We start from the raw sequence: 24,526 nt of genomic DNA, 5'->3' as shown, positions 1-24,526 counted from the left end.
GTGTGCATGCTGTAGTCGAAGATGGGTCTAGCATGCAGATGTCGAAGATGCTAGGGTTGTTAGCATGTTAAATTAGGTTTTAGTGTTTAAATCCTAATTTGTTAAGTTAGCTTGTTTATTAAGTTGGCTTGTGTAATGGGCCTTGCTGAAAAAGCCCATTAGTTAGTATGTTAGGTTTTATTATAAATAGCATACTAGTCTCTCATCATTGCTAAGCTGCAAATCCTAATTTAGGGTGAGAGATGTTATTTGTTATTCTTGTAAGCTTGTAATCTTGTTTTAAGAGAAAGTAAAAGAATAGCAGTTATAACCAATTCTTGTGTTCTTATTCTCTTCCCTAATTCCCTATTATACTTTGTTATTGGTATCGTTTTTCACAACAAATTGGTGCGGTGAGCGTGGATAAGATGCCTTCAACAAAGTATGAGATTGAAAAGTTCACCGGAGTGAATGATTTCGGTCTGTGGCGCTTGAAGATGAAAGCCCTACTGGTTCAGCAGGGTTGTTTGGAAGCGTTGAAGGGAGAGGCAGCCATGAATGCAGAATTGATGGCAGCGGAGAAGACGAATATGATCGAGAAAGCACACAGCGCAATTTTGTTGAGCTTTGGTGATAAGGTTCTCCGGCAGGTATCAAAGGAGACGACGGCATCAGGGTTATGGGTGAAACTTGAAAGTTTGTATATGACCAAATCGCTGGTAAATCGACTCTACCTGAAGCAAGCTTTGTATTCATTCAAGATGATTGAAGACAAAGTATTGGCTGAGCAGTTGGATATGTTCAACAAGCTGATTCTTGATCTTGAAAATATTGATGTGAAGATCGATGATGAAGATCAAGCGCTGTTACTATTGTGTTCTTTGCCTCGATCACATGCTCACTTCAAAGAAACTCTCTTGTATGGAAGGGAGTCCCTGACGTTTGAAGAAGTTCAATCAGCCTTGTACTCCAAGGACTTGAATGAACGAAAGGAGCATAAACCTTCGACTGTTGGCGAAGGTTTGGCCGTTAAAGGAAAACTCTTACGAAAGGATGGTAAGTTCGACAAGAAGAAAGGCAAAAGCCAGTCGAAGACTTACAGTGGCGAAGCATCTGGCATTCGATGCTACCATTGTAAAAAGGAGGGTCACACAAGAAAGGTGTGCCCTGAACGCTTGAAATATCATGGAGGTAAGGATAATGGCAACGCTGCCATTGTTCAAGATGATTTCGAATCATCTGATGTTCTTGTGGTTTCAAGCAGTGACTCCAAGAAGAAGTGGATTATGGATTCAGGTTGCACTTGACACATGACTCCAAACAAAGACTTGTTCGAGGAATTATGTGATCAAGATGGTGGATCAGTATTGCTGGGAAACAACAAGGCTTGCAAGATTGCAGGTGTTGGATCTGTGAGATTCAAGCTCCATGATGAGTCAATAAGGTTGTTGACTGAAGTCAGGTATGTTCCTGATTTGAAGAGAAATCTGCTTTCTCTTGGTGAATTCGACAAGAAAGGATATGTTTTCCAAGGAGAGAAAAGTATCCTAAGAGTCATGAAGGGTTCGAAGGAAGTCTTGAGAGGCGTGAAGAAACAAGGCTTGTATACCCTTGAGGCTGAAGTTGTAAATGGTTCGACAAATGTTGCATCCACGAAACCTTTGTCGAAAACAGAAATCTGGCACATGAGATTGGGCCATGTCAGTGAAAGGGGTCTGGTCGAATTAGGGAAACAAAATCTGCTTGGTGGAGACAAAGTCGAAAAGCTGAAGTTTTGTGAACCCTGTGTACTTGGAAAATCTTGCAGAGTGAAGTTCAACAAAGGCAAACAAAGAACACATGGATCCCTTGATTACATCCATGCTGATCTTTGGGGGCCTGCAAGGTGTCCATCACATTCAGGAGCAAGGTATTTTCTATCCATAGTAGATGATTATTCCAGAAAATTATGGGTATTCATCCAGAAGACTAAGGATGAAACTTTTGAGAATTTCAAAAGTTGGAAGACTCTGGTTGAAAATCAGACTGGCAGAAAGGTCAAGAGGTTGAGAACCGACAATGGCCTTGAATTTTGCAATGAGGCATTCGACAGTTTTTGTGCTGCCTCTGGTATTGCAAGGCATAGAACTACTGCAGGTACTCCACAGCAAAATGGTTTGGCTGAAAGGTTTAATCGAACTATTTTGGAGAGAGTCAGATGCATGTTGACTAGTGCGGGGTTAACAAAGGTGTTCTGGGCTGAGGCTGTTTCGACAGCAACATATCTGATAAACAGATGTCCTTCGACAGCGTTAGATATGAAGACACCTGAAGAAGTTTGGTCGGGACATCCACCAGATCTCGACAAACTGAGAGTATTTGGCTGCGTAGCCTATGCTCACATTAGGCAAGACAAGGTCGAACCTAGAGCTCTGAAATGCATGTTCATGGGATACCCTGAAGGAGTCAAAGCTTATAGGCTATGGTGCCTAGAGCCAGGTCACAGGAGGTGTATCACCAGTCGAGATGTAGTTTTCAATGAAGCTGAAATGGCTTTTAAGAAAACTGATGATGTTGGTCGAAGTACAGAAACATCGGACGAAGAGCTGGAACAGGTAGAGATTCCTGTTGAGGTGGAGCATGTTGATGCTGAATTGCATATTCCAGATGAAGTCGAAGAAGAAGCAGAAGATGCTGAAGTTGAGGAAACTGACGATGACTACCTATTGTCGAGAGATAGGTCGAGAAGAGTCATCAAGCCACCTCAAAGACTTGGATATGCAGATCTTATAGCCTATGCCTTAATCTCTGCAAGTGAGGTTCTAGACGAAGAACCTAGAGACTATAAGGAAGTTATGAGGAGTCGAAATAAGACTGAATGGCTGAAGGCCATGGATGATGAGATAAAATCTCTTCATGATAATCATACCTGGGAACTGATCAAGAAACCTGCTGGGGCAAGGTTAGTCAGCTGTAAATGGATTTTCAAAGTTAAGGAAGGAATTGAAGGAGTGACGTCGAAAAGATACAAGGCAAGGTTAGTTGCAAGGGGTTTCACTCAGAAAGAAGGTGTCGACTTCAATGATGTGTTTTCTCCTGTTGTGAAGCATAGGTCCATTCGAATGTTGCTTGCCATGGTGGCACAGTTCGATCTTGAACTGGAACAAATGGATGTGAAGACTGCGTTCTTGTATGGTGATTTAGATGAAACGATCCTGATGAGGCAACCTGAAGGGTATGTCGAAAAGGGGAAGGAAGATTATGTGTGCGAGTTAAAGAGATCTTTGTATGGGCTGAAACAATCTCCTCGACAGTGGAATAGGAGATTCGACAAGTTCATGGCACGCATAAGTTTCATTAGAAGTCAGTTCGACCACTGCGTTTACTTCAGATTTTGATCTGGTAATTCATTTGTTATTTTGTTGCTTTATGTGGATGATATTCTCATAGCAAGCAACAATGTTGAAGATGTGACGAGGGTGAAGGCTGAACTCAATAAGGAGTTCGATATGAAGGATCTGGGAGCTGCTTCCAGGATTCTTAGAATTGACATTCGAAGAGATAGAAAGAAGTCGAAGTTATGTCTATCTCAAGAGGCATATCTACGGAAGATTCTTGAAAAGTTTGGTATGTCGAATTCGAAGCCAGTTGTGACTCTAACAAACCCTCAATTCAAGCTGAGTATTGATCAGTGTCCCAGTACTGATGTCGAAAGAGCCTATATGAATAGCATTCCGTATGCTAATATAGTTGGTTCTTTGATGTATGCTATGGTCTGTACTAGACCCGACATAGCATACGAAGTAAGTCTTGTAAGCAGGTACATGGCGAATCCTGGAAAGGCTCACTGGCAAGCATTGAAGTGGATTTTAAGGTACATAAATGGGTCTCTGAATAGAGTCCTAATTTATGGTGGAGCCTTGGGTGAAGATAGTAAAGCAGTAATAGAAGGATATGTCGACTCTGATTATGCAGGTTGTATGGATTCTAGAAAATCTATTTCTGGATATGTTTTCACTATGTTTGGCACTGCAATTAGTTGGAAAGCAACACTTCAGAAGGTTGTTGCTCTATCAACCACTGAAGCAGAGTATATTGCCCTAACTGAAGCTGTGAAAGAAGCATTGTGGCTTGAAGGTTCTGCGAAGGAGCTAAAACTTCAAGGTCGAGGTATCACTGTTAAATGTGATAGTCAAAGTGCAACACACTTGTCAAAGAATTCAGCCTATCATGAGCGAACTAAGCACATTGATGTGAGGCTGCATTTCGTCAGAGGAGTAATCGAGCGTGGAGAAGTCCAAGTGCTGAAGGTTTCGACTGAAGACAATGCTGCTGATATGATCACCAAGACATTGCCGAGTTGCAAGTTTTTCCACTGTATGCAGTTGATAAAGCTGCATGAAGAAAGCTAGTCTGTTCCTTGACGTTGTAGAGTTAGGTCCAAGGTGGAGATTTGTGAGATATTGGATCGAACTCTAGTATTGTCGAAGGGTAGCTTCTTGGTTCGACAGTTCGACAGAGTTAAGCATGAAGTCGAAGGATTGTTTACATGCTGATGTCGAAGTGTGCATGCTGTAGTCGAAGATGGGTCTAGCATGCAGATGTCGAAGATGCTAGGGTTGTTAGCATGTTAAATTAGGTTTTAGTGTTTAAACCCTAATTTGTTAAGTTAGCTTGTTTATTAAGTTGGCTTGTGTAATGGGCCTTGCTGAAAAAGCCCATTAGTTAGTATGTTAGGTTTTATTATAAATAGCATACTAGTCTCTCATAATTGCTAAGCTGCAAATCCTAATTTAGGGTGAGAGAGGTTATTTGTTATTCTTGTAAGCTTGTAATCTTGTTTTAAGAGAAAGTAAAAGAATAGCAGTTATAACCAATTCTTGTGTTCTTATTCTCTTCCCTGATTCCCTATTATACTTTGTTATTGGTATCGTTTTTCACAACACAGTCGTTTAACTCGTTCTCTTGATTGTATTGTCACCTTCACTAACAGTAATGTTATCCTGCAGGATCGGAGTTCGGGACGGACGATTGGCGTCGGATGTGAGTCTCAAGGCCTTTATTACCTCTCAGTGTCATCTTAGGCTTGTTCAGCCAAAGATTCTCCACTCACTATTCATGCTCAGTTAGGTTATCCTAGTCTTCCTAAACTACAGAAGTTGGTTCCAAGTTTATCGAAGGTGTCTAATTTACATTGTGAGTCGTGTCAGTTAGGGAAACACACTCATAGTCAATTTCCCAATCGAGTCAATAAACGAGCTTCGTCCCCTTTTGCTTTAGTTCACTCCGATGTTGGGGGTCCCTCGCGACTGTCTCTACACTAGAGTCTAGGTATTTTGTCACCTTTATTGATGATTTTTCACGTTGCACGTGGTTATTTTTAATGAAAAATAGATCTGAATTATTCTATATTTTTGAACGATTTTTCAAAGAAATAAAAACTCAGTTTGGTGTGTCTATTCGTACCTTAAGAAGTGATAATGCTCGTGAATACTTATCCCAACAATTTCAAACTTTTATGTCCAGCTATGGTATTCTCCACCAAACATCCTGTCCTCATACACCTCAACAAAACGGGGTAGCTGAACGCAAAAATCGGCATCTCGTAGAAATCACTCGGACCCTACTTCTCCATAGTAACGTTCCACTTCGATTTTGAGGAGATGTGGTGCTAACGGTATGTTACCTTATAAATCGCATGCCCTCATCTGTCCTTAACAATAGAATCCCTCATTCAATCCTTTTTCCCAATTCTCCACTTCATCCAATTCCTCCCCGAGTCTTCGGGTCCACATGTTTTGTACATAATCTCTCTCCTGGTCTTGATAAACTATCAGCTCGATCACTAAAGTGCATCTTTCTTGGTTATCATCGATCCCAAAAAGGTTATCGTTGCTACTCACATACTCTACAACAATACCTCGTATCGGCCGATGTTACCTTCTTCGAGTCTGCTCCATATTTCGAGTCCAATAAAGTAACTCCGGAACCCCTTCAGGACAGTAATCCCACACCTCTTTCGGCAGTCCCATTTCCAATTATTCCCGATCATTCTAGCCCTACTGTTGACCCCCCCCACTTCTCGTCCTCTTCAAACATATCAGCGTCGTCAACCCACGTCTGTCACACCTAGGGGTGCTCGCGGTGCGGTTTGGACGGTTTTGACGAAAAAAATCATCCGAACCGCAAGAGAAAAAATAGTGCGGTTTGGTTTGGTTCGGTTGACTTTTAAAAAAAATCCGAACCAAACCAAACCAAACTAATGCGGTTTGGTTCGGTTCGGTTGGTTCGGTTTTTTACAAATATTTTATTGAGCCATACATACACATATATATATATATATATGACAACATAATTTTATATTTAGACATTCATACACTAACAAATAACAACAAAACTCGTCATATTTTGACAACAATTTTCCATGTAATATGCAAAAATTAAAATAGACAAAAATGAAATATTAAACATAAAATAGTAGCATAAAACAATATAAAAATTATTATAATGAAAAAAAATAGAAGAGACGAAAGATTAGTGAAGGTGAAAAAGAAAAAGTGTTGAGAGATTAAAGAAGATGTGCGATAAAAATGAAACTGAAATACGGAACATTTACATAAAAATGAGAAGGTGAAAAAGAAAGAATATAGGAGAGTAAAGATTATAGAAGAAGAGGGAAGATGTATGTGGCAAAGAAGGTGAAATAATGTTATTAGAAATTTGAGAAGATCGGGACTGAAATTATATGTGTAAGGATGAGAAAATTGTTCGTAATCATAAGGCTAATGTATAATAGGTTTAATTTTGGGTTGGATGTGAGTTAAGTAAAATTTAGGTTGTAACATAATGCGGTTTGATTCGGTTTGGTTCGGTTTACAAAATACAAACCGCAAACCGAACCGAGCCGTGCGGTTTTGTTAAAAAATGACCCAAACTAATCCGAACCAAATGCGGTTTTTTGCGGTTTCGGTTTGGTTTGGTTTGGTTTGCGGTTTTCTATTGGGTTGGTTTGGTTTTGAGCACCCCTAGTCACACCTATCTCTGAGGCAATACCTATACCTGATACACTAACTGTCCCTGAGGTCATTGCAGACTCTCCTCCGACGCTTTCGCCATTATTGGATCCGATCCCGCAACCTGAGTCTGATCTTTCGATTGCTCTTCGAAAAGGTATACGTGAAACACAAAATCCTTCTCCACATTATATTGATTTATGTTATCATCGTCTTTCCCCTTTGCAGTATACTTGTTTGTCTTCTTTGTCTTTTGTTTCTATTCCTAATACTCCAGGTGAAGCATTATCTCACCCTGAGTGGAGGCAAGCAATGATTGACGAAATGTGTGCTATTCAAAGCAGTGGTACTTGGGAACTGGTTCCTCTACCCCGGGAAAATCTTTAGTAGGTTGTCGTTGGCTTTATACAGTGAAGGTTGGTCCAGATGGTAAGATTGATCGATTTAAAGCTCGCTTGGTAGCCAAAGGATACACTCAGATTTTCGGATTGGATTATAGTGATACCTTCTCGCCTGTAGCCAAGATGGCATCTATTAGACTTCTTCTAGACATTGCAGCCATTCGACATTGGCCTCTTCATCAACTTGACATCAAAAATGCCTTTTTACATGGTGATCTTGAAGAGGAAGTATATATGGAGCAACCACCTGGGTTTGTTGCTCAGGGGAGTCCTCAAATATGGTTTGTAGGCTACACAGGTCTCTTTATGGTCTTAAGCAATCTCCGAGAGCTTGGTTTGGCAGATTCAGCACTGTAGTACAACAGTTTAGTATGGTCCATAGTGAAGCTGATCATTCTGTGTTTTATCGTCACTCTGCCCAAGGGTGTATCTATCTTATTGTATATGTGGATGATATTGTCATAACTGGCAGTGATCAGCAAGGAATACTCCAGTTAAAACAACATCTCTCGAATTAATTTCAGACAAAAGATCTTGGTAAACTCCGCTATTTCTTAGGTATTGAGGTAGCCCAATCTAAAGATGGTTTGGTGATTTCTCAGCGGAAATATGCTATGGATATTTTGGAAGAAACAGGTTTGTTGAACGCTAAACCAGCTGATACTCCTATGGATCCAAGTGTCAAACTCCTACCAATCAGGGGTAGCCCCTATCTGACTTAGGAAGGTATAGGAGATTGGTTGGAAAGTTGAATTATCTCACAGTCACTCGTCCCGACATTTCTTTTGCAGTTAGTGTGGTAAGTCAATTCTTAAATTCTTCTTGCCAAGAACACATGGATGTTGTTGTCCGGATTCTAAGATACATCAAATGTGCTCCAGGAAAAGGCATTGTGTATGAAGATAAAGGACATACTCAGATAGTTAGATACTCCGATGCTGATTGGGCAGGGTCACCCATTGATAGACGATCCACCTCTGGGTATTGTGTACTTGTTGGAGGAAACCTTATATCCTGGAAAAGTAAGAAACAAAATGTAGTTGCAAGATCAAGCGCCGAGGCAGAGTATAGGGTCATGGCAATGACTACATGTGAACTCATTTGGTTAAAACATTTGCTCAAAGAACTTCAAATTGAAGAAGCAAGACCAATGACACTTGTTTGTGATAATCAAGCTGCATTGCACATTGCTCAAATCCAGTCTTCCAGGAGAGGACCAAACACATTGAGATAGACTGTCACTTTGTCAGAGAGAAGATTAAATCAGGCGACATTGTCACAAGCTTTGTCAACTCCAATGATCAATTAGCAGATGTGTTTACAAAATCCCTGCGAAGTCCCAGAACTAATTATATATGTGGCAAGCTTGGTGCACTTGACTTATATGCTCAAGCTTGAGGGGGAGTGTTGATATTTGTAAGCTTATACTGTTAAGAATATTTGTATATAGAATAGTCCCACATCGACTATATCATATACTTAGTTGTAATCTCTTTATATATAATAAAGTCTCCGTGGTGCTTTACAAAACACACGGTTTATTCAAATGTCTCTTAGTCTCTTGTATTTCAACAGTATCGTTCATGGAGTTCGTCCAGATTTCTTTTGCAGAATCAATCCAAAGAACGCTTTCGGAAATATCTTTGTCAATGAAATTTGTAATCCAAGCCATCACCATGTTATTGCAGCGATTCCAAAGAACATGATTTGGGTGGGTAGCATCGGGGCGAATTAGGGTTCCATCAATGAACCCTAATTTGTTCTTGGACATTAGAGCTAGCTTCAAAGAGCGTGACCATGAATTGAAATTGGTGTTGTTAAGAGTAGGAGTGACGGTAGCTAACCCAGGGTTGTCACTGGGATGCATATAATATGGATCGAGCATATCTTGCTGAAAGGAACGAGTCTTGGATTGATCGGTCATGGTGTTGTGTTTGGGGGAATGATTTAGGGAAGAAATTGGTTGTCTGAATCAGACATGGAAAGGAGACTTAAGATTCAGATGCAAAGAAGGAGAAAGAAAAGGCTGACGATGATGAAAAGGTTAGGGACGAAAACGAACGAATCAGAGAGCGAAGAAACAAGAAAAGGGGAGAAGAAAAATCAGAGTAATCTTTACTGATACCATGTTAACGTTTTGCATACGGAAGCATAATGAAGATAAGGTGAAAACTGAAAATGGTATTATTTACATTAAAATTGAATATTGATTACAAATGGTGGTGGCTATTAATAGAAAGTAAAATAGCCGTTGGCAACATTAATGGAGATAAAGTCGGAAAGGAGTTACAAAGGAAATGGTCTTAGAGTTATGGCTTATTGGGCCTATCTATTTTAACAATTGATGCATATTTAAAATTAGGAAACTATATTGAACAACTGTTAATCTTCTTTCTAAATCTCTCAATGATGTCAACAACCGACTCATCCACCTATTGTTTCATTTTCATTAGATAAAATACCACGACTTAAGGTTAAGACCAGTAAAATCTGTTAAGAAAAAACCTTTCCATGTCTTCCAAGGTTTGTATAGATTTTGATAAGAGAGAACAATACCACGTAAATGTTTTTTCGTCAATGATTAAGGGAAAAATTGTAGTTTATGGAATCTATTATAGTTTACCTCACCACACTACACAATAAACATTTCAATATGTGTGTTCCATTGTGGAATCAGAAAAGGAGTAATGGCAGGTGAGTTCGGAGGATTGCGGTGGATTTGAGCTTTCGATGCTGTGGAGAGGGGCTGGTCTGTAAGGTTAACACTCCAACGCTCAAGTCAGTAATGTGAAAGAGAAGGGTGAACGGAAATTGAATACCTGAAGCTGGTGTTCTTTTTATATATAATGGAGAGGAAATAACAACTTATATTTATTAGGCATGCAATGTAGGGATTCGTTAGATGTATCTGGGCCTTGGATCATTTGTACTCATATGCAGTATTTTCGGAGATACATCTCCGAAATCACCTTTTCGGAAATACATCTCCGAAAACACTTTATTTTTATATTAAAAAAAAGATTTCGGAGATTCATCTCCGAAATCACCCTTTTTGATGACTTCGGAGATGCACTTCTGAAATATAAGGGTGTTTTAGGAATTTCATGGAAATATCTAAGAAGGTTGAGGGGTGGATAAAGAAATTGTATTTTTTAATAATGTTGACTTGTCAATGAATAGGGGAGTAGTGTGAATGTTTTTTCTTAATATTTGTCAATTACTATTAGGGACTCTTTGATGTGTAAATTTTAAAAACACTTAAGGAAAATTTAGGGAGGCCATATATATCTCTTTATCTTAGATATATAATTGATTACACCATATAAATTGACCCATCATATTAGTATCATTTAAGTATTGTATTTGAAGAGATGACTTATGATCCTAAGATATTAGCCCATAACCTAATTACTAATCGATAAAGCCATGCCCTAAAAATGTCTAACATGTTAAACCATAACCTAATTACCAAACAATAAAGTCATGCTCTAAGAATGTCTCTTTATAAATGGTAAGACTTTGATATGTATGAGATAAAGTTATTCTTAACCATTCTCTACTCAAAGAGCTCAACAACCTAAAACACCATATGAATTGGTATCAAAAGTCAATATTCAAATAAGTTGATACCAAAATTGATACTTTATTTATATCAATATCTCATTTATCTTGTGAAAAGTAAATTACATAGATATAGGAGGTAAGTTGGAGAGCCATCCATCTTGATTTATGAAAGATTGTAAAGAATATTCATTTATATTTATTTCATTAGGTTTCTTCTCCCAATTGACACGCCCTTGAGTATTGGATCCTGGTCCCGTACAACCAACTTCCGCAAAAATAAAGTTGTTTCTGCATCATTTTGTTTATGAATTAATATATCAGTTACAACACATAATAAAAATATTGTCTATCATGAATTAAAGAAAGACAGTCTATCACAGATATCTAGAGTCGTCTTGGAGTCTTATTTAATCACAATTTAACTGTTATAAAATTTTGATGTTATGCAATAATTTATATTGCACGCTCTAAAAAAGGGGCATGCAGATGCGAATATACACTTGAAAAAAAGACATTTAAATCAATAAAACTTACTCTTGGCCTTTATATTGCCAAGGATCCCATCCCAGGGGAAGTACCACTGAAGAAATGTCCATGTTCCAAAATATAACTCTTGGATAAGGACCATATGCTCTTCCTAAAAGAACTTTACCAACTCCATCAATTTTCCCTCCTTTAAAAACAAAACCACCTTGATCATTTGGTGAATTTCTACGTTGGGCTGTGATAAAGCCCGTAGGTCTAGAAGTATCTTGTCTTGCGTCTATCACACAATCCTAAAATAAGATACATTAGTTATTCAATATATCTAAAAAAAATTATAAATGATATAAAATTATATTATTAATACCTCGTAATAAGACCGACTTTCACCCCAAATAAAATCAACTTCACCTCGAATATAACAATTCTTATAATAATGAATCCCTGATGCGTCAAATAAAGTGTCTTGATAACCCAAAAAATCACAATTAAAGATAGCTACTTTATCACCATTAAACTTAGCCGCTATTGCAGGTCTTTCAGTTCCATGTGTATTCTACAATTGTATAACAATATATTATACTCATGTTTTTATAATTTTTGCTTTGTGAAATGAAGAAAACATTAAAAGATTTACCTCAAATGTAATACCACTAAAAACCATATTAGGTGGTTTGGAAAAGAATGTTGTTGTTGCACTGCTATCACCATATGTAATTTTTGTGGTTCTTCTATCAGATCCTTCTAAAATGATACATGGCTTACCATCAGGAATATAAATACTTTCTCTACAACAAACAAAAGAAATAATCCAAACATGAGAAAATATTAAAATTATAAAAGTATATTTTATTTTTCATTTTTTTAAAAAAAACTTTGTAAATTTCATTTTATGTGAAATTAACAAGTGACAAAAACTTACACATATGTTCCAGGATTTAAGTGAATTTTAATCCATCGATCATTGTTCATTTTAACAGAATCAATGGCAGGTTGAATCTTTGTGAATGTTCCTTTTCCTTGTTGATCAACAATAATGGTTTGAGCAATTTTATTTCCACCACAATCAATGGCTCTGCCAAAACAAAAATAATAACCAATGAATAGGATCAAATTGAAAAACATTGGCCTATGAAGTAACCCCATTATAGTTGATTTGTGTTCACTAGATAGTGTCATTGTAAACAAGATTTTCACTCATAAATACACTTGAAAATTTTAAAATATATTATTTTCTGTCTTATTGAAAAAAAAATCAATAATAATTAATAATAATAATAATAACATTTTGACTTTTTAATTACCAATTTTTAGTAAAACTTTTGTTTAGTCTTAATTGTCATTTTTAAAATTCAAGATAACATTAATTATTTATTTTAACCCTAAATATTTATTGAAAAAGAGAAAAAGTTTAATGAATTGGAGTAATAAATAACTAAAAATATTATAAATAAAAAGACAATCATTACCTAAAATGGAATTAAAGTTATTAAATTTATTGATATGCAGAAAAAATAAAAATAAAATAAAAAGACAATTAAAAAAGAACAAGAGAGACTAGTAAACAAAGTTTTTATTAATATAAATATTAATATTAAAAAGATTTACATTTTAAAAAAAAGTAAGAAACAATATCATATACTTTATTTATTTTTTAATTTAAACATTAAAATCAAATTCTTTTGATAAAGTATTTATGTTAATTTAGTCAAATAATTATTAATACTTTTAAACAAAAAAATTAAATAAATAAACTTTTATTATAAAAAAAGGAAAAATATTAATAAAAAAAAGGTAAAATACCCTTTTTGGTCCCTTATGTTAACCTCAGGGTTTAATTTGGTCCCTTAAATTCAAAAAGAGTCATATTGGTCCTTTAACTCATCAAAATGTGACCTTTTTTGTCACATTAGCGACGGAAAAACTCAAAAATCGGTCGCTATTTTCGTCGCTAATATGACAAAAAGGACTAAAATGATACATTTTAAAGTGTTAAGGGACCAATATGACCCTTTTTGAAGTTAAGGGACCAAAATGAACCAGAGGTTAACATAAAGGACCAAACAGAATATTTTGCCAAAAATATAATATAATAAAATAAAAATAAATAATAGATAGCTCAACAATTTACATAAATTTATTATACTTTGAACGGATGTTATGTAACCAAAATTTCTTTGACGTGATTTTTCTTATTGCTTTAGAGATCACTTGTATAAAAGAATTTTACAAAATATCATATAATTTAAGTCTTTTTAACAATATTAAAAAAATTATGCATGTTATTGTTGAGTTAGGAAACAAATACACACTTTTATTAAAATGTGGAATGATTTAATAGTAATATATTTAAAAATAAATAAATTAGAAACATGCATTTTTTATATAATAATATAAATGACATTATAGAAATATGTGGTGCAGGTATGGGGTAGGGTGAGTAGTAAGATATTCGTGTCCGCACGCATACCCACATTTTTAATGGGTAATTACCCGTGTTTGTGCCAGTACCCATTTTTTCGGGGTTTTATCCCACCCGATGTGGGTATTTTTGTCGGTACCCACTAGAAATGTGTCAAATTGCCATCCCTAACTCACCTTAAATTATAAACTGACTTAGGCGTTGGAGTGTTCATCTTGCAAGTTCATCTTACACCGCCATATTGGAGATCAACACTACTAGTTCATGATCATTCGTCATCAATACTTATCGATTCAAGATCATTATTGATCCAAAGTTTGTGAAGGTTCACTAGTAGACCATTCTCAATCCAAATTCAAATATCTATCAGAACTGAGAGAAAGAGAAAATCAAGAAACACATTGTAATTAGGAGAACGATTTTATACTCTGATTATATTTTGACGTATTTGATCATCACCGTTAAAATCATAACGCTGCAAAGTACGGCGACGATCTGTCATTGAAATGCCTCTTCCAAACAACAAGTGATAATAAACTGTAAAACAAGGATCGAGTTGCACTAGGATGTTCAAGAACGGAGAAGAGAGGTAAATCCTCAAGTATGGAGTTGCTGGTAGTTTTTGCAGTCTCCATCATTGGCAAAAAGCCTATGAGATAACTCGTATGTCGGGGATTTCCCGTAACAACTACCAACCATGTGTAGTCGGGAAATTAAATCTCATATTTTTATCTAAATACCTACAATGGAGAAAATCAGTTGACCTTCGATAATTTGATAGCTCGCCCTCACGAAATAACACACCTCTCACCCGCAACATGAAAAGAGAAGGCAGGAGGAAGGTGTCGTGGGTTTATGACAATTTCAGGTGGGAACACAGTCACGAACATCTTCGTTAGGTTCGTCTTAGCAAGTAAAATTCCATAACTTCTCCAGTTCTCTTGGAGATAGTATAGCAAGGAAGAAAAATCAAAATTTTCCCACACTGACTGTAAAGGGACATATGGAAAAAGATTTTAAGAAATCCAATCCCTTGTCTAACAGTGGTTTCTTAGTAAACCAGATCGAGGCTAGTCCAGTCAGATCCCGGAGGATAGTCTTCAAAACCCCTTTCAAACACACGATTAACTAAATTTTGGAGGATCACTAGAGATTACTGTCAACCCAAAAGTAAATAAATGAAAGGGACAAACAAACTCAAAGGTACATGCATGATAAGCATGTCCTGACACAACAAGAAATCGTCAATTGATTCAAAGTATGGAGACCAGTAACCCATATGATAGACCAGTGGGACACAAAAAATAAATAAAATATATCAGGCACAACAATCTAAATAAAGGCACCGATTAGAAAGGTAAATATATAAATATTATTATTTTTGAAAAGGAATAAGGCCAAGCATCAAACTTTTTTCCATTCTGGAACCAGAAATTGAGAGATATGCGGAAAATGCAACGGAGTAGAGCTTCTGATGCGGAGAATATAGGGTGTACCTGCAACGTTAGCACTATCATACTTAAGTCAGTATATACAAGAGTAAAGAGTATCCAAATTGTGTTTGAAACTTGTTACCTAATTCAACGCCGTTCACTTTATATATGGAAGAGAAATAATGGTCTCGCCATCTTTCAGGCGTGGAATGCGGATGAATGTTGGATATACATGAGGTGTAAATATCTTGTAGCAAGGTATAGGATAATCCTACAGTAAGAAGTAGATTATAGAAACATAATTGTGTAGTTGGTTAATAGGATTTAACCCGGAACAAGCTATCTCAAGGTGATCGGTCCAAGATGACTATGGTCGGCCATAATAATTTCCCCCAAGCTCTTATGCTTGAGTAGTACGGTGGGGGTTTGGAGAATTTCACCCTCGGAGAATGATCACCCTTACCACGTGCTTTAATGTTTAGAAAATCAGACATCTATTAGGGGCGTAATTATTAACATTCTTGGGAACTTAAACACTTGAGTGTTACGTGTGAGAAATACGATCTTTGGTAACACACCTTTTTTTCATATAGCCCGAACATCAGTTTAGGAAGAACTAAAGTTGTTTTAACTTGGATATTTCTTTTCTCTTTCTTCTTGAGCGGTTATCTTTTTCTATTTTGACATTTTTTCTTCCTGTATTCGAGAAAGATAATGCAATATGGCTAAAAAGTTACGGAAGAATGTAAAAGGAAACTAGAAGAATTCAAAATATCCATGGGAAGGTTGTATATATTCTTCCACAATGTCTGTTTTTGCCAAGGAGGGAAGCCTGGTAAATATTTCCCTGAAGTATAGGGAGCCATCACATTAGGGTTCCACCACCCCTACTGAGGACAATAGAGTATGTAGCGAGTATGGCGGTTGCACCATCCATCTTTATGAATATCTCTTCTCAACCCAACATAATGTGTTCGCTTACCCATTATGACTTTTGAGATTGGCGTTTTTAATCACTTGATGGTGGCTCCTTCAAAACTTCACCCATTGAGTTAGGCGTATGTAAGGACTTACCACTAGTGGTGTTAATATATGAATGGAAACCTTCCATCACCTTGTTTTTTCATCTTTTTTGTTGTCACAACGGTAACTCGGTCTGACCAAAGTAAGGAGAGTTGGTTTCGTTGTTGTTGACGATACATGTCTTTGAAGACTTTCCCGCGTTTTCCTCCTTTATTGACCGATTATTTCTGGTTACTCCTCTTCATCCCTTGGATCATGCGACTATTTGTGAGGTCGAGCTAGGAGTATGGGGTAAATGTAAGCCATCGTTCCTCATTGTTGGTCGGCGAGCCATTTTCTCTTAGAGAATGGCACACATGTTTATAAATAGGGAGATTTTTATGTTGATGACTCGTATCAAAATAAAAAACGTAGGCTTTGATAACATATTGAGTTATCTTGAAGGAAAAGTCCCCTCGTTTGAGGCTAATAGGAAATGTCTGAAGCGTCTGATTAACGTTCCATTGCTGATGGGGTTCCGCTCTCGTGAGGATCATCGAATTTCCTTTGATAAGTTTGAACCTTCATTAATTCTTTTGATATTGATTTGCCCTATTATTGTTTGGCTGGATAACAATCGTGTTGTCGTGTAGATGTGTTGAAGGAAGAAGTGAAGGTCTGGATTTTGAAGCAGGGGATATCGTCACTTGGCACTCCAATAGATTATTTATTTCCTCCATAATCCCCTCGAAATGTTTCTCTTTCGTCTGCCCTTCTAAGTTTGTAAACAGATTAAAGGAAGGGTCTCAGTCCTTCTCGTGAGTGCCAAGATTCGATCTTTGATGATGATTCGGAATTTTTTGTCAATCTTTCTGGGTAGGCTCTAGAGGGAAGAGTTGTACAGCCTGACACGGTCTACTAAGCGAGATTATGTTGCTCTAACTCTAGATGGGTTCAGCCACTAGGAAGTTCTTTAGACAGACCGGACGCGTGACGCGAAGTATCGGTTGGAGAGAAGTGTTAACAATTTGACTCTTCAATTGGAGAAGAGTGTTGCAGAAGGCTTCCATCTCTTTGAAAAAGGTAAGCAAAGTTCTAGTTCCGTTCAATTTCCCTGGAACTGTGGGTGGTCAGGTGAAGTCCTGGCAAGGATGATGAAGAGAAAGATTGAGGCATTTGATTCTGTCCAGAAGGAGTTAGAGTTTCTACATAGTCAAAATGCTTCTTTGACTCAAAAATAGAAAGAATGTACTTCTTCGAGCCTTGGGGTGGTACAAATTATTTCAAGAATGCTCTGCAACAGATGGAGTATTTTCACCGTCCACTAGTTATTTCGAGGGGGCAGATATGGTCAAATCTGATACTCCTAGGTGGGAGGGTCGTCTCAATTCTTGAATAGGTCATGTATCCCACCTCATTTATTTTTGTGTTCTGCATGAAAAACGTTAATACATAGAAAAATAGTTGAATGTAACTATTCTTATAATTGTATGTAACTATTCTTTTTTGCTATTTTAATGCTCGTGTTATCACATGTATAAGGTGCTTTATTTTATTTTACTGTAAACGTTGTATTATTTTCAGTCATCTCCTTCGTACTGTTTATGTATCGGGGGAGCGTGCGTCAAGATTTGATTTTATCCCTACAATTCATAAAGTTTTACTGAATATAATCACAAAAGAACGTTACTGTATATAAGCACAAAGCAATAAATGTTTCTGACTTTGTGTAATTTTTTTCATAATGAATCATTGTTCGTTAAGAAATAAGAACAATCGCAAAGGAACAAATATAATTAAATATTATCAATCAATAATATTGATCTAAAGAATATGTTGATGATAATGAAACTTTTACGTTGATTTCTATGCTTCACGAAAAAAAAAAAAAAGTGCTGAACTTAATCAAATTGAAAATTGAAGTTTTTATATTTAAGAATTTGAACTTGCAAGATCTATACACATTTTGTTATTCCCTTTCAAGAACACAAATCCTACAAAATTCTTCTTCTCTTTCAAAAACACAATCCACTGACATACTAAACTATTACTTCATTATGATACCAGAAAAAATAAATAAACAATCAAACTCAATTTTTTCTTTCTCCTACACAAATTATCTTTTAGATTTAAGTTTTTTTCTTCTTGTTATGGTGAATGGCCAAATTTGATTCTAGTTTGTAGAGAAGTTAAAAGATTTGTTTCAAATATATGAAATAAATCTAGGTATTGCAATTGTAATAACTTCAATCAATTCCATAAAACACAAATTGCACCCAATTGTTCCACGATCATGAATAATAATCCCAAAAAAAAAGATGTAAATTGAAGTACAAATGCATCATAAAAACACAACTAATTCAAACTACTTAAACAAAGGGACAAACCAAACAAGTAGAATACTAATAATGACAAGTAGCAATAATTTAAGCAAACAAACCACCCAACAAAAAACTAATAACCCAAACAAAACATGTCCTAATGAAAAATAGAATAGTAATAATAATCCTCATCAAAACTCATTAGCTTTGTCCCTTTTCTGTTCATATGCTTTTTCAAATTTTGGTTATGGTTTTGACTGATTCTTTCACTTAGCCATCATGACTTTGACAAACTCCTCATAGTTGATCTGACCATCACCATCAACATCAGCTTCGCGGATCATCTCGTCAACCTCTTCATCAGTCAGCTTCTCGCCGAGATTTGTCATGACATGACGGAGCTCAGCTGCAGAGATGAAACCATTCTGATCCTTGTCGAACACACGGAAAGCTTCCTTAAGCTCTTCCTCAGAATCAGTATCCTTCATCTTGCGGGCCATCAGGTTGAGGAATTCAGGGAAATCAATGGTACCGTTTCCATCAGCATCAACCTCGTTTATCATGTCCTGCAACTCCGCCTCAGTTGGGTTCTGGCCAAGTGACCGCATAACAGTCCCGAGCTCCTTGGTAGTAATGCAACCTGTAGCGTTTTAAACAAAAAGTTAAAAAACACAGACAAGCAATCCAGATCCAATTCCACAAAGAAATAGCATGAACCAGTTTAGAAATCATTGAAGAATATATACTGATACGCGATTTAGTATACAATGTAATCAAACAGCAGACATACAGCACTGTAACCTATTTCCTGCTATCCACCATTTGATAACACTATTTTCTTCCCATACTATACATCTTATTTTCGATCAAAGCAAAAGATTCCGAAAAACAACAAAACTTATGTGAGTCTGACAGGAATGTACACATGAAAAATAGATATAAACATAACATCAATAACCTTATTTATAAAATACTATGAATCACAAACACCCTGAACAGGACACCGAGACAGCAACATTGCTAATAATTTTAAAAAATGAATAAATTATACGTAATCACAAGCCACAGACACCTTTTTTAAAAAGGAGTTGGTGCTACAGAGATAAAATATAACCAAATACAGATCAACAATGATAATCAATAAGATCAGTTTAACACAGCATTTAATCAAATACTAAAAGGGTAAAATCAAAATCGCCATTACAAACATGTTACCATCTAATTGTTATCTCATTTTCAAATCAGATTACTCACAAAAACAGGACAAAAGCACAACACAAAAGCTTAAGCTGTAAATCCAATATTGACCTATTCACAAATTCACAAATCTAAACCTGCAATAGTCAATTCCATTTCTACACAAACAATTCCAATCTACGAAATCAAATCTCATCTCAGAATTGAAATCATCATACTCATTCCCAATACATCAAACAATCAATCCACACAGAAACACATAAAGGATCAAATCAAACCTAGTTTAACGGAAGGGCAAAACGGTAAATTAAACAAAACGTTAAAAAAATGTGAGTCAAACCAGAAAGAACCCTAGAAACAGACCTAAACACGTTCCAATTCGTACAAAAATTGAATCAATATGCATCATAAAAATCGAAAATAAAATTCAGATCTAAGAAAAAAAAAAGGTAAAAGGAATGGATCTGAGAAAGAAACGGTACCATCGCCATCCTTGTCGAATAGACTGAAAGCTTCCTTGAACTCAGAGATCTGTTCGTCGGTGAGTTGATCGGCCATTGGAAGGGGGTGAAGATTTGGTTGTGGAAAGGAGGAAGAGGAGAAGAAGAGAATGATGTGTGTGATGTGGAAAATGTGAGAAGAAGAGAAAAAGAAGGATTTGGGTATTTATATATATACTCTTATTTTAGTTTTTGTTTTTCTATGGCTATCTCTTCCTCTCCTTTTTCTTTTTCTACAATTTATAACTTAATTAAATCATTTAGTAATCATCGTTTTATAAAAAATAAAAAAAAAATTGCATAAACTTAGAGATAGATAGTGATTAGGTTTTTTTTTCCACTTGTAGTATCACTTAGATCAATTTTTAAATACTCAAATTTATAAATTATATTTTTTATAATTAATATTAATATTACAAAATGAAAAGTTTGATATAAAATATTAGAAGCTTCGACAAGGATAAAATGTATGTCAAAATATTAATTGTCCAACAAAAGGTTATACAACCCATAGAGCCGGCACTGACCAGTACTAAAAAACACCTAATCCAAGCAAACAATTAAAATATGACGTACTTTAATTTTTGACTCTGAGATCCCACCTCATTTTGCATTAAGCACCAAAAGTGTGATCATCATCATTATCATTATACATAATCATCCATGCATCATTTGTTAACCAAAAATATACAAAAATATTGTGTTTGTTTGTTGCTTGTTTCACAAGGTAAGTGGCTAATCAAGAGGCTCAGGCAAATTAGGGTTTTTAGGCTCACAAAGGAGCTCAAGCTTTCTCATATGCTCAAGTGATTTTCCTCATCAATATCCAAGCCCAAGTATGGTTCAATTCAAGATCAACAACTTTCAAATTCATCTGGTACACAATTAGGGTTTCTGACCTAATTCTCTAAGGAAGTTGACTTTTAGTCAAAGTATGGTTTCATGGCTCAAATCATGACTCAAGGTTCTCCAATGCCTCATTATAATTCACTAACATCCATTTGGCTAGAAGAGCTTGATTCAATTGATGCTTAGAAGAATTCAATTCATTTGGAAAAGGTCAATTGTTCAAGATCACCTTTGACTTTTAAGGAATTTGGTCAACCATGGACTTTTGAAGATCAAAATCATGAATATATGGATATTAAAGTCATTTGATCAAGAAAATCAATCTAGAATAAAAAAAGTCAACAATTAGGGTTTTGACTTTTTCATGAAGAAATACATGTTTTTTGCTCAACTTTGAAAGGTCATAAATTTATCAATAAATGGCCAAATTTTGTGCTCTAAAGCCTCATTTGAATACAAAGTCAAGATCTACAACTTCGTCACCGTGAGCATTTTTCCACAAATCAATGGTTTTTAAGTTATGAAGCTTCAAAGTTGTCAACTTTTTCAACACTTGGAAAATTTCATGAATAGACAATTTTGAACCTTAAAAGTAACCAACTTTGAGGTCACTTCCTTTGAGAATTTTAGAAAGCACCAAACATAAAAGTTGTAAAGGATGTTTAAGGCTTTCCAATAAGTACTAAAACTCCTTCAGAACATATGTGAGCTGAGAGTTTCGAAGAGATGTAGATGGTGTCTCATTCTTGAATTATAGGTCATGTTCTTTGAAAACCTTATGGCCAAATCTCAAAATCTTGCCAAGAATCTCACTTTGCAGACCCATTATCTTGTAAGTCTCTCCATAATCAAGTGATTACACAAACTTTTGACTATTATCCAAGTGATTCAAACATTGTCCAAGTTAACTTACCATTTAGGGGAGAAAGACACCATTGTCCATTCCTTGAGCCTCTAACTTGTTCCCTCTGCATACACTTAACTTATAAACTCATAAATAACATGTTTAAAGTGTTCAACTAATTTAAACACTCTTGTACTATGCATTGGAACTATGCTTTTCACCTTGCTTCATAACTAAGCAACTAGCCACAAACTTCAAACCTCGTCAGTTTTAAACCCTAATCCTTCCCTATAAATAGAGACCAATTCTACATTGCAAAAAACACAAGAAACACACTCAAAACCTCTTTCAAACCTCTGCAATTTAGAATTGGAATTTTGAAAACTCCATTGAAGCTCAAAATCCAATTCTTTGAATTTCTCCATTCTTGCAAGTTTCTTGTAAACTAATCATCTATACACCTTGCATACATGATATTGAAGTGATCAAAACACTGGTTACACTTCTGTAAACCCAGAATCATCATCTTCATCTTCACTTTGAGCTAGTTGCAATTGAGGTTGAGTAGGGAGTTCCATAAGGTTTCAATCTATTCCAAGCACACCAACACATCCCTTGAGGGTCAAGGAAGCTTTTTGGATCATCAAGTTCATTATGTAACACCTCCAACAGAGAATTCGATTTCTCACTTTGAAGGTAAGTGTCTGTTTTCCAAACTTTATGATCCATGCATTTTAAATGTATAAATGAGTTACCAACATGTTTCTGCGCATATATAGAGTGTTCCCCCTCAATCAATTGAGTCATATCATTCGTATCTGGAGTTTCATGTTGAATTGTGCAAAACTAGGGTTCTTGAGTTCATACGGGCTATCTTGCTCCACACTGAAAATAAATGAAATTAAAAAGAACCATTCAATTCTTTGTTAAAATTCAAGCAAGTTTCATGTTTACATCATCTCAAATGTTTGCATATTAAGAAAGTTAAAAGATTCAAAAATTGAATTTGAAGTTTATGAAGAACACAAAGAAGATGATGGCCATAACGCCATTTATTCAGTTTTAAAACTTGGTTTATATTATAATTATCAGTCTGCGTTTTAATTGTTGGATGTATCACCACCCCAGTGGTTGCGCGCCTGCCTTTAAGTCTTTCACCTTGCTAAGGGCGTGGGTTCGATCCCCCCTTTTACCATTTTGACATTTCATTATTTGCTTTATGATTTCTCCACTTGATTTACTATATAATTATCTATGTGGGCCTTATGATTGACAATAGCGCTTGGCCCATTGACCAAGGTTTTAAGCTACAATCAAGAGGGTGTGGGGTTCAAAACCTATCAAGTGCAAAACCTTATTTTTTTATCACTAGTTTTATTATCTTATTTTCACACCTTTGATATTTTATTTGAAATAGCAAATCAACTTATTTTCATTTGATTTTTTGCACACTCCTTATTAATGGTAAATATTTTGTGAATATGTTTTTAAAAGTCCAAATATATTTTATTTGATAAACTTTTAATTAAATCAAAATAGGTATTTTTAATACCTTTGAAAAACTTTTTTCTTCAAATATTTTCAAGTAATTCCTCACCAATTGACTTGTACATATTTGTATGACCCCCTTAGGGATAAGATAAGTCAATCTTAAAAGGAAAATATGATCCCATAGTCGATTCACTTAGGGTTTTATTTAAAACTTTCTGAATAAAAGTGATTAGGTTTATGTACATATGCTAAAACCTTAATTTTAAGATCCTTGATCTCTCTTTTGATCTTAAAAGCAACACCATGTTGATATTAACGTTGCTATGATCTCCTTGTTATCCACTTGTACATATGCTTGTTGTTTTACATCTTTATACATTTATACTTTGGTTATGTTTTTATCTTTATATATATATATATATATTGTTGAACTAACCCCACATTCATGAGACATTCATCTATCATCACATCATGTTCATTCATACATGAAATGATCTTGAGGTATGTTATCCTTTTATTCATCCAACTTATACACTTGAGTTTAAACATTGATATCTTGTTTATCTTAAACTCACCCTCGATTGTATCCATGTTACACATGTTATATCACACACCACTTGAGATATTCATCATGAATGATTGCTTAAGATGTTACTTAAACTCCAAAGGAATGAGAATGGTATCGACTAAAATTGTCAAGGTACACACTCTTTTTTTCCTCCCTCTTTACTTTGTGCTTAGTATTGTTAAAGTTATGCACCCTTTATTTTAAAAATGGTTTTGTATTGTTAAAGCTCAACCTTTTAAAACTCAACCATTGGTTTTATATTGTTAAAACTCAACCAACCTCTTTTAAAATCAACCATTTGCCTTGTATTGTTAAAGCTTAACATTTTAAAAACCCGTTGAGTATTAGTAAAGCTCAACACCCAAAAAGATTTTGTCACTTGACTCTTTTATTTTCATTTTAAGGGGAACTACAAGTACTCTGACTTCCCTGTTGCACTTAAGGGGTATGTAGGCACACGATGCGATATCGTGCTGATCA

At 35.7% G+C, this 24,526-nt stretch overlaps 2 protein-coding genes across 2 annotated transcripts; both read right to left on the bottom strand.

Annotated features, from left to right (window-relative positions):
* Positions 1 to 10,995: 10,995 nt before the first annotated feature.
* On the bottom strand, positions 10,996 to 12,598 carry LOC131617864 (putative pectinesterase 10). Its single transcript, XM_058889128.1, has 5 exons — positions 12,342 to 12,598; positions 12,057 to 12,207; positions 11,787 to 11,975; positions 11,471 to 11,712; positions 10,996 to 11,224 (listed from the first exon to the last, which is right to left on the bottom strand). The coding sequence occupies exons 1-5, from the start codon at positions 12,596 to 12,598 to the stop codon at positions 11,056 to 11,058; spliced, it is 1,008 nt and encodes a 335-aa protein (XP_058745111.1). The 3' UTR covers positions 10,996 to 11,055.
* Positions 12,599 to 18,620: 6,022 nt separating this feature from the next.
* Positions 18,621 to 20,450, bottom strand: LOC131615947 (calmodulin). Its single transcript, XM_058887144.1, has 2 exons — positions 20,277 to 20,450; positions 18,621 to 19,237 (listed from the first exon to the last, which is right to left on the bottom strand). Exons 1-2 carry the CDS (start codon positions 20,350 to 20,352, stop codon positions 18,864 to 18,866), a joined length of 450 nt encoding a protein of 149 aa, XP_058743127.1. The 5' UTR covers positions 20,353 to 20,450; the 3' UTR covers positions 18,621 to 18,863.
* Between the last annotated feature and the right edge of the window lie 4,076 nt (positions 20,451 to 24,526).

The sequence above is a fragment of the Vicia villosa genome, linkage group LG7 (assembly GCF_029867415.1).
Source record: "Vicia villosa cultivar HV-30 ecotype Madison, WI linkage group LG7, Vvil1.0, whole genome shotgun sequence".
Classification (NCBI taxonomy): Eukaryota; Viridiplantae; Streptophyta; class Magnoliopsida; order Fabales; family Fabaceae; genus Vicia; species Vicia villosa.
This window is presented reverse-complemented; position numbering and strand designations above follow the sequence as displayed.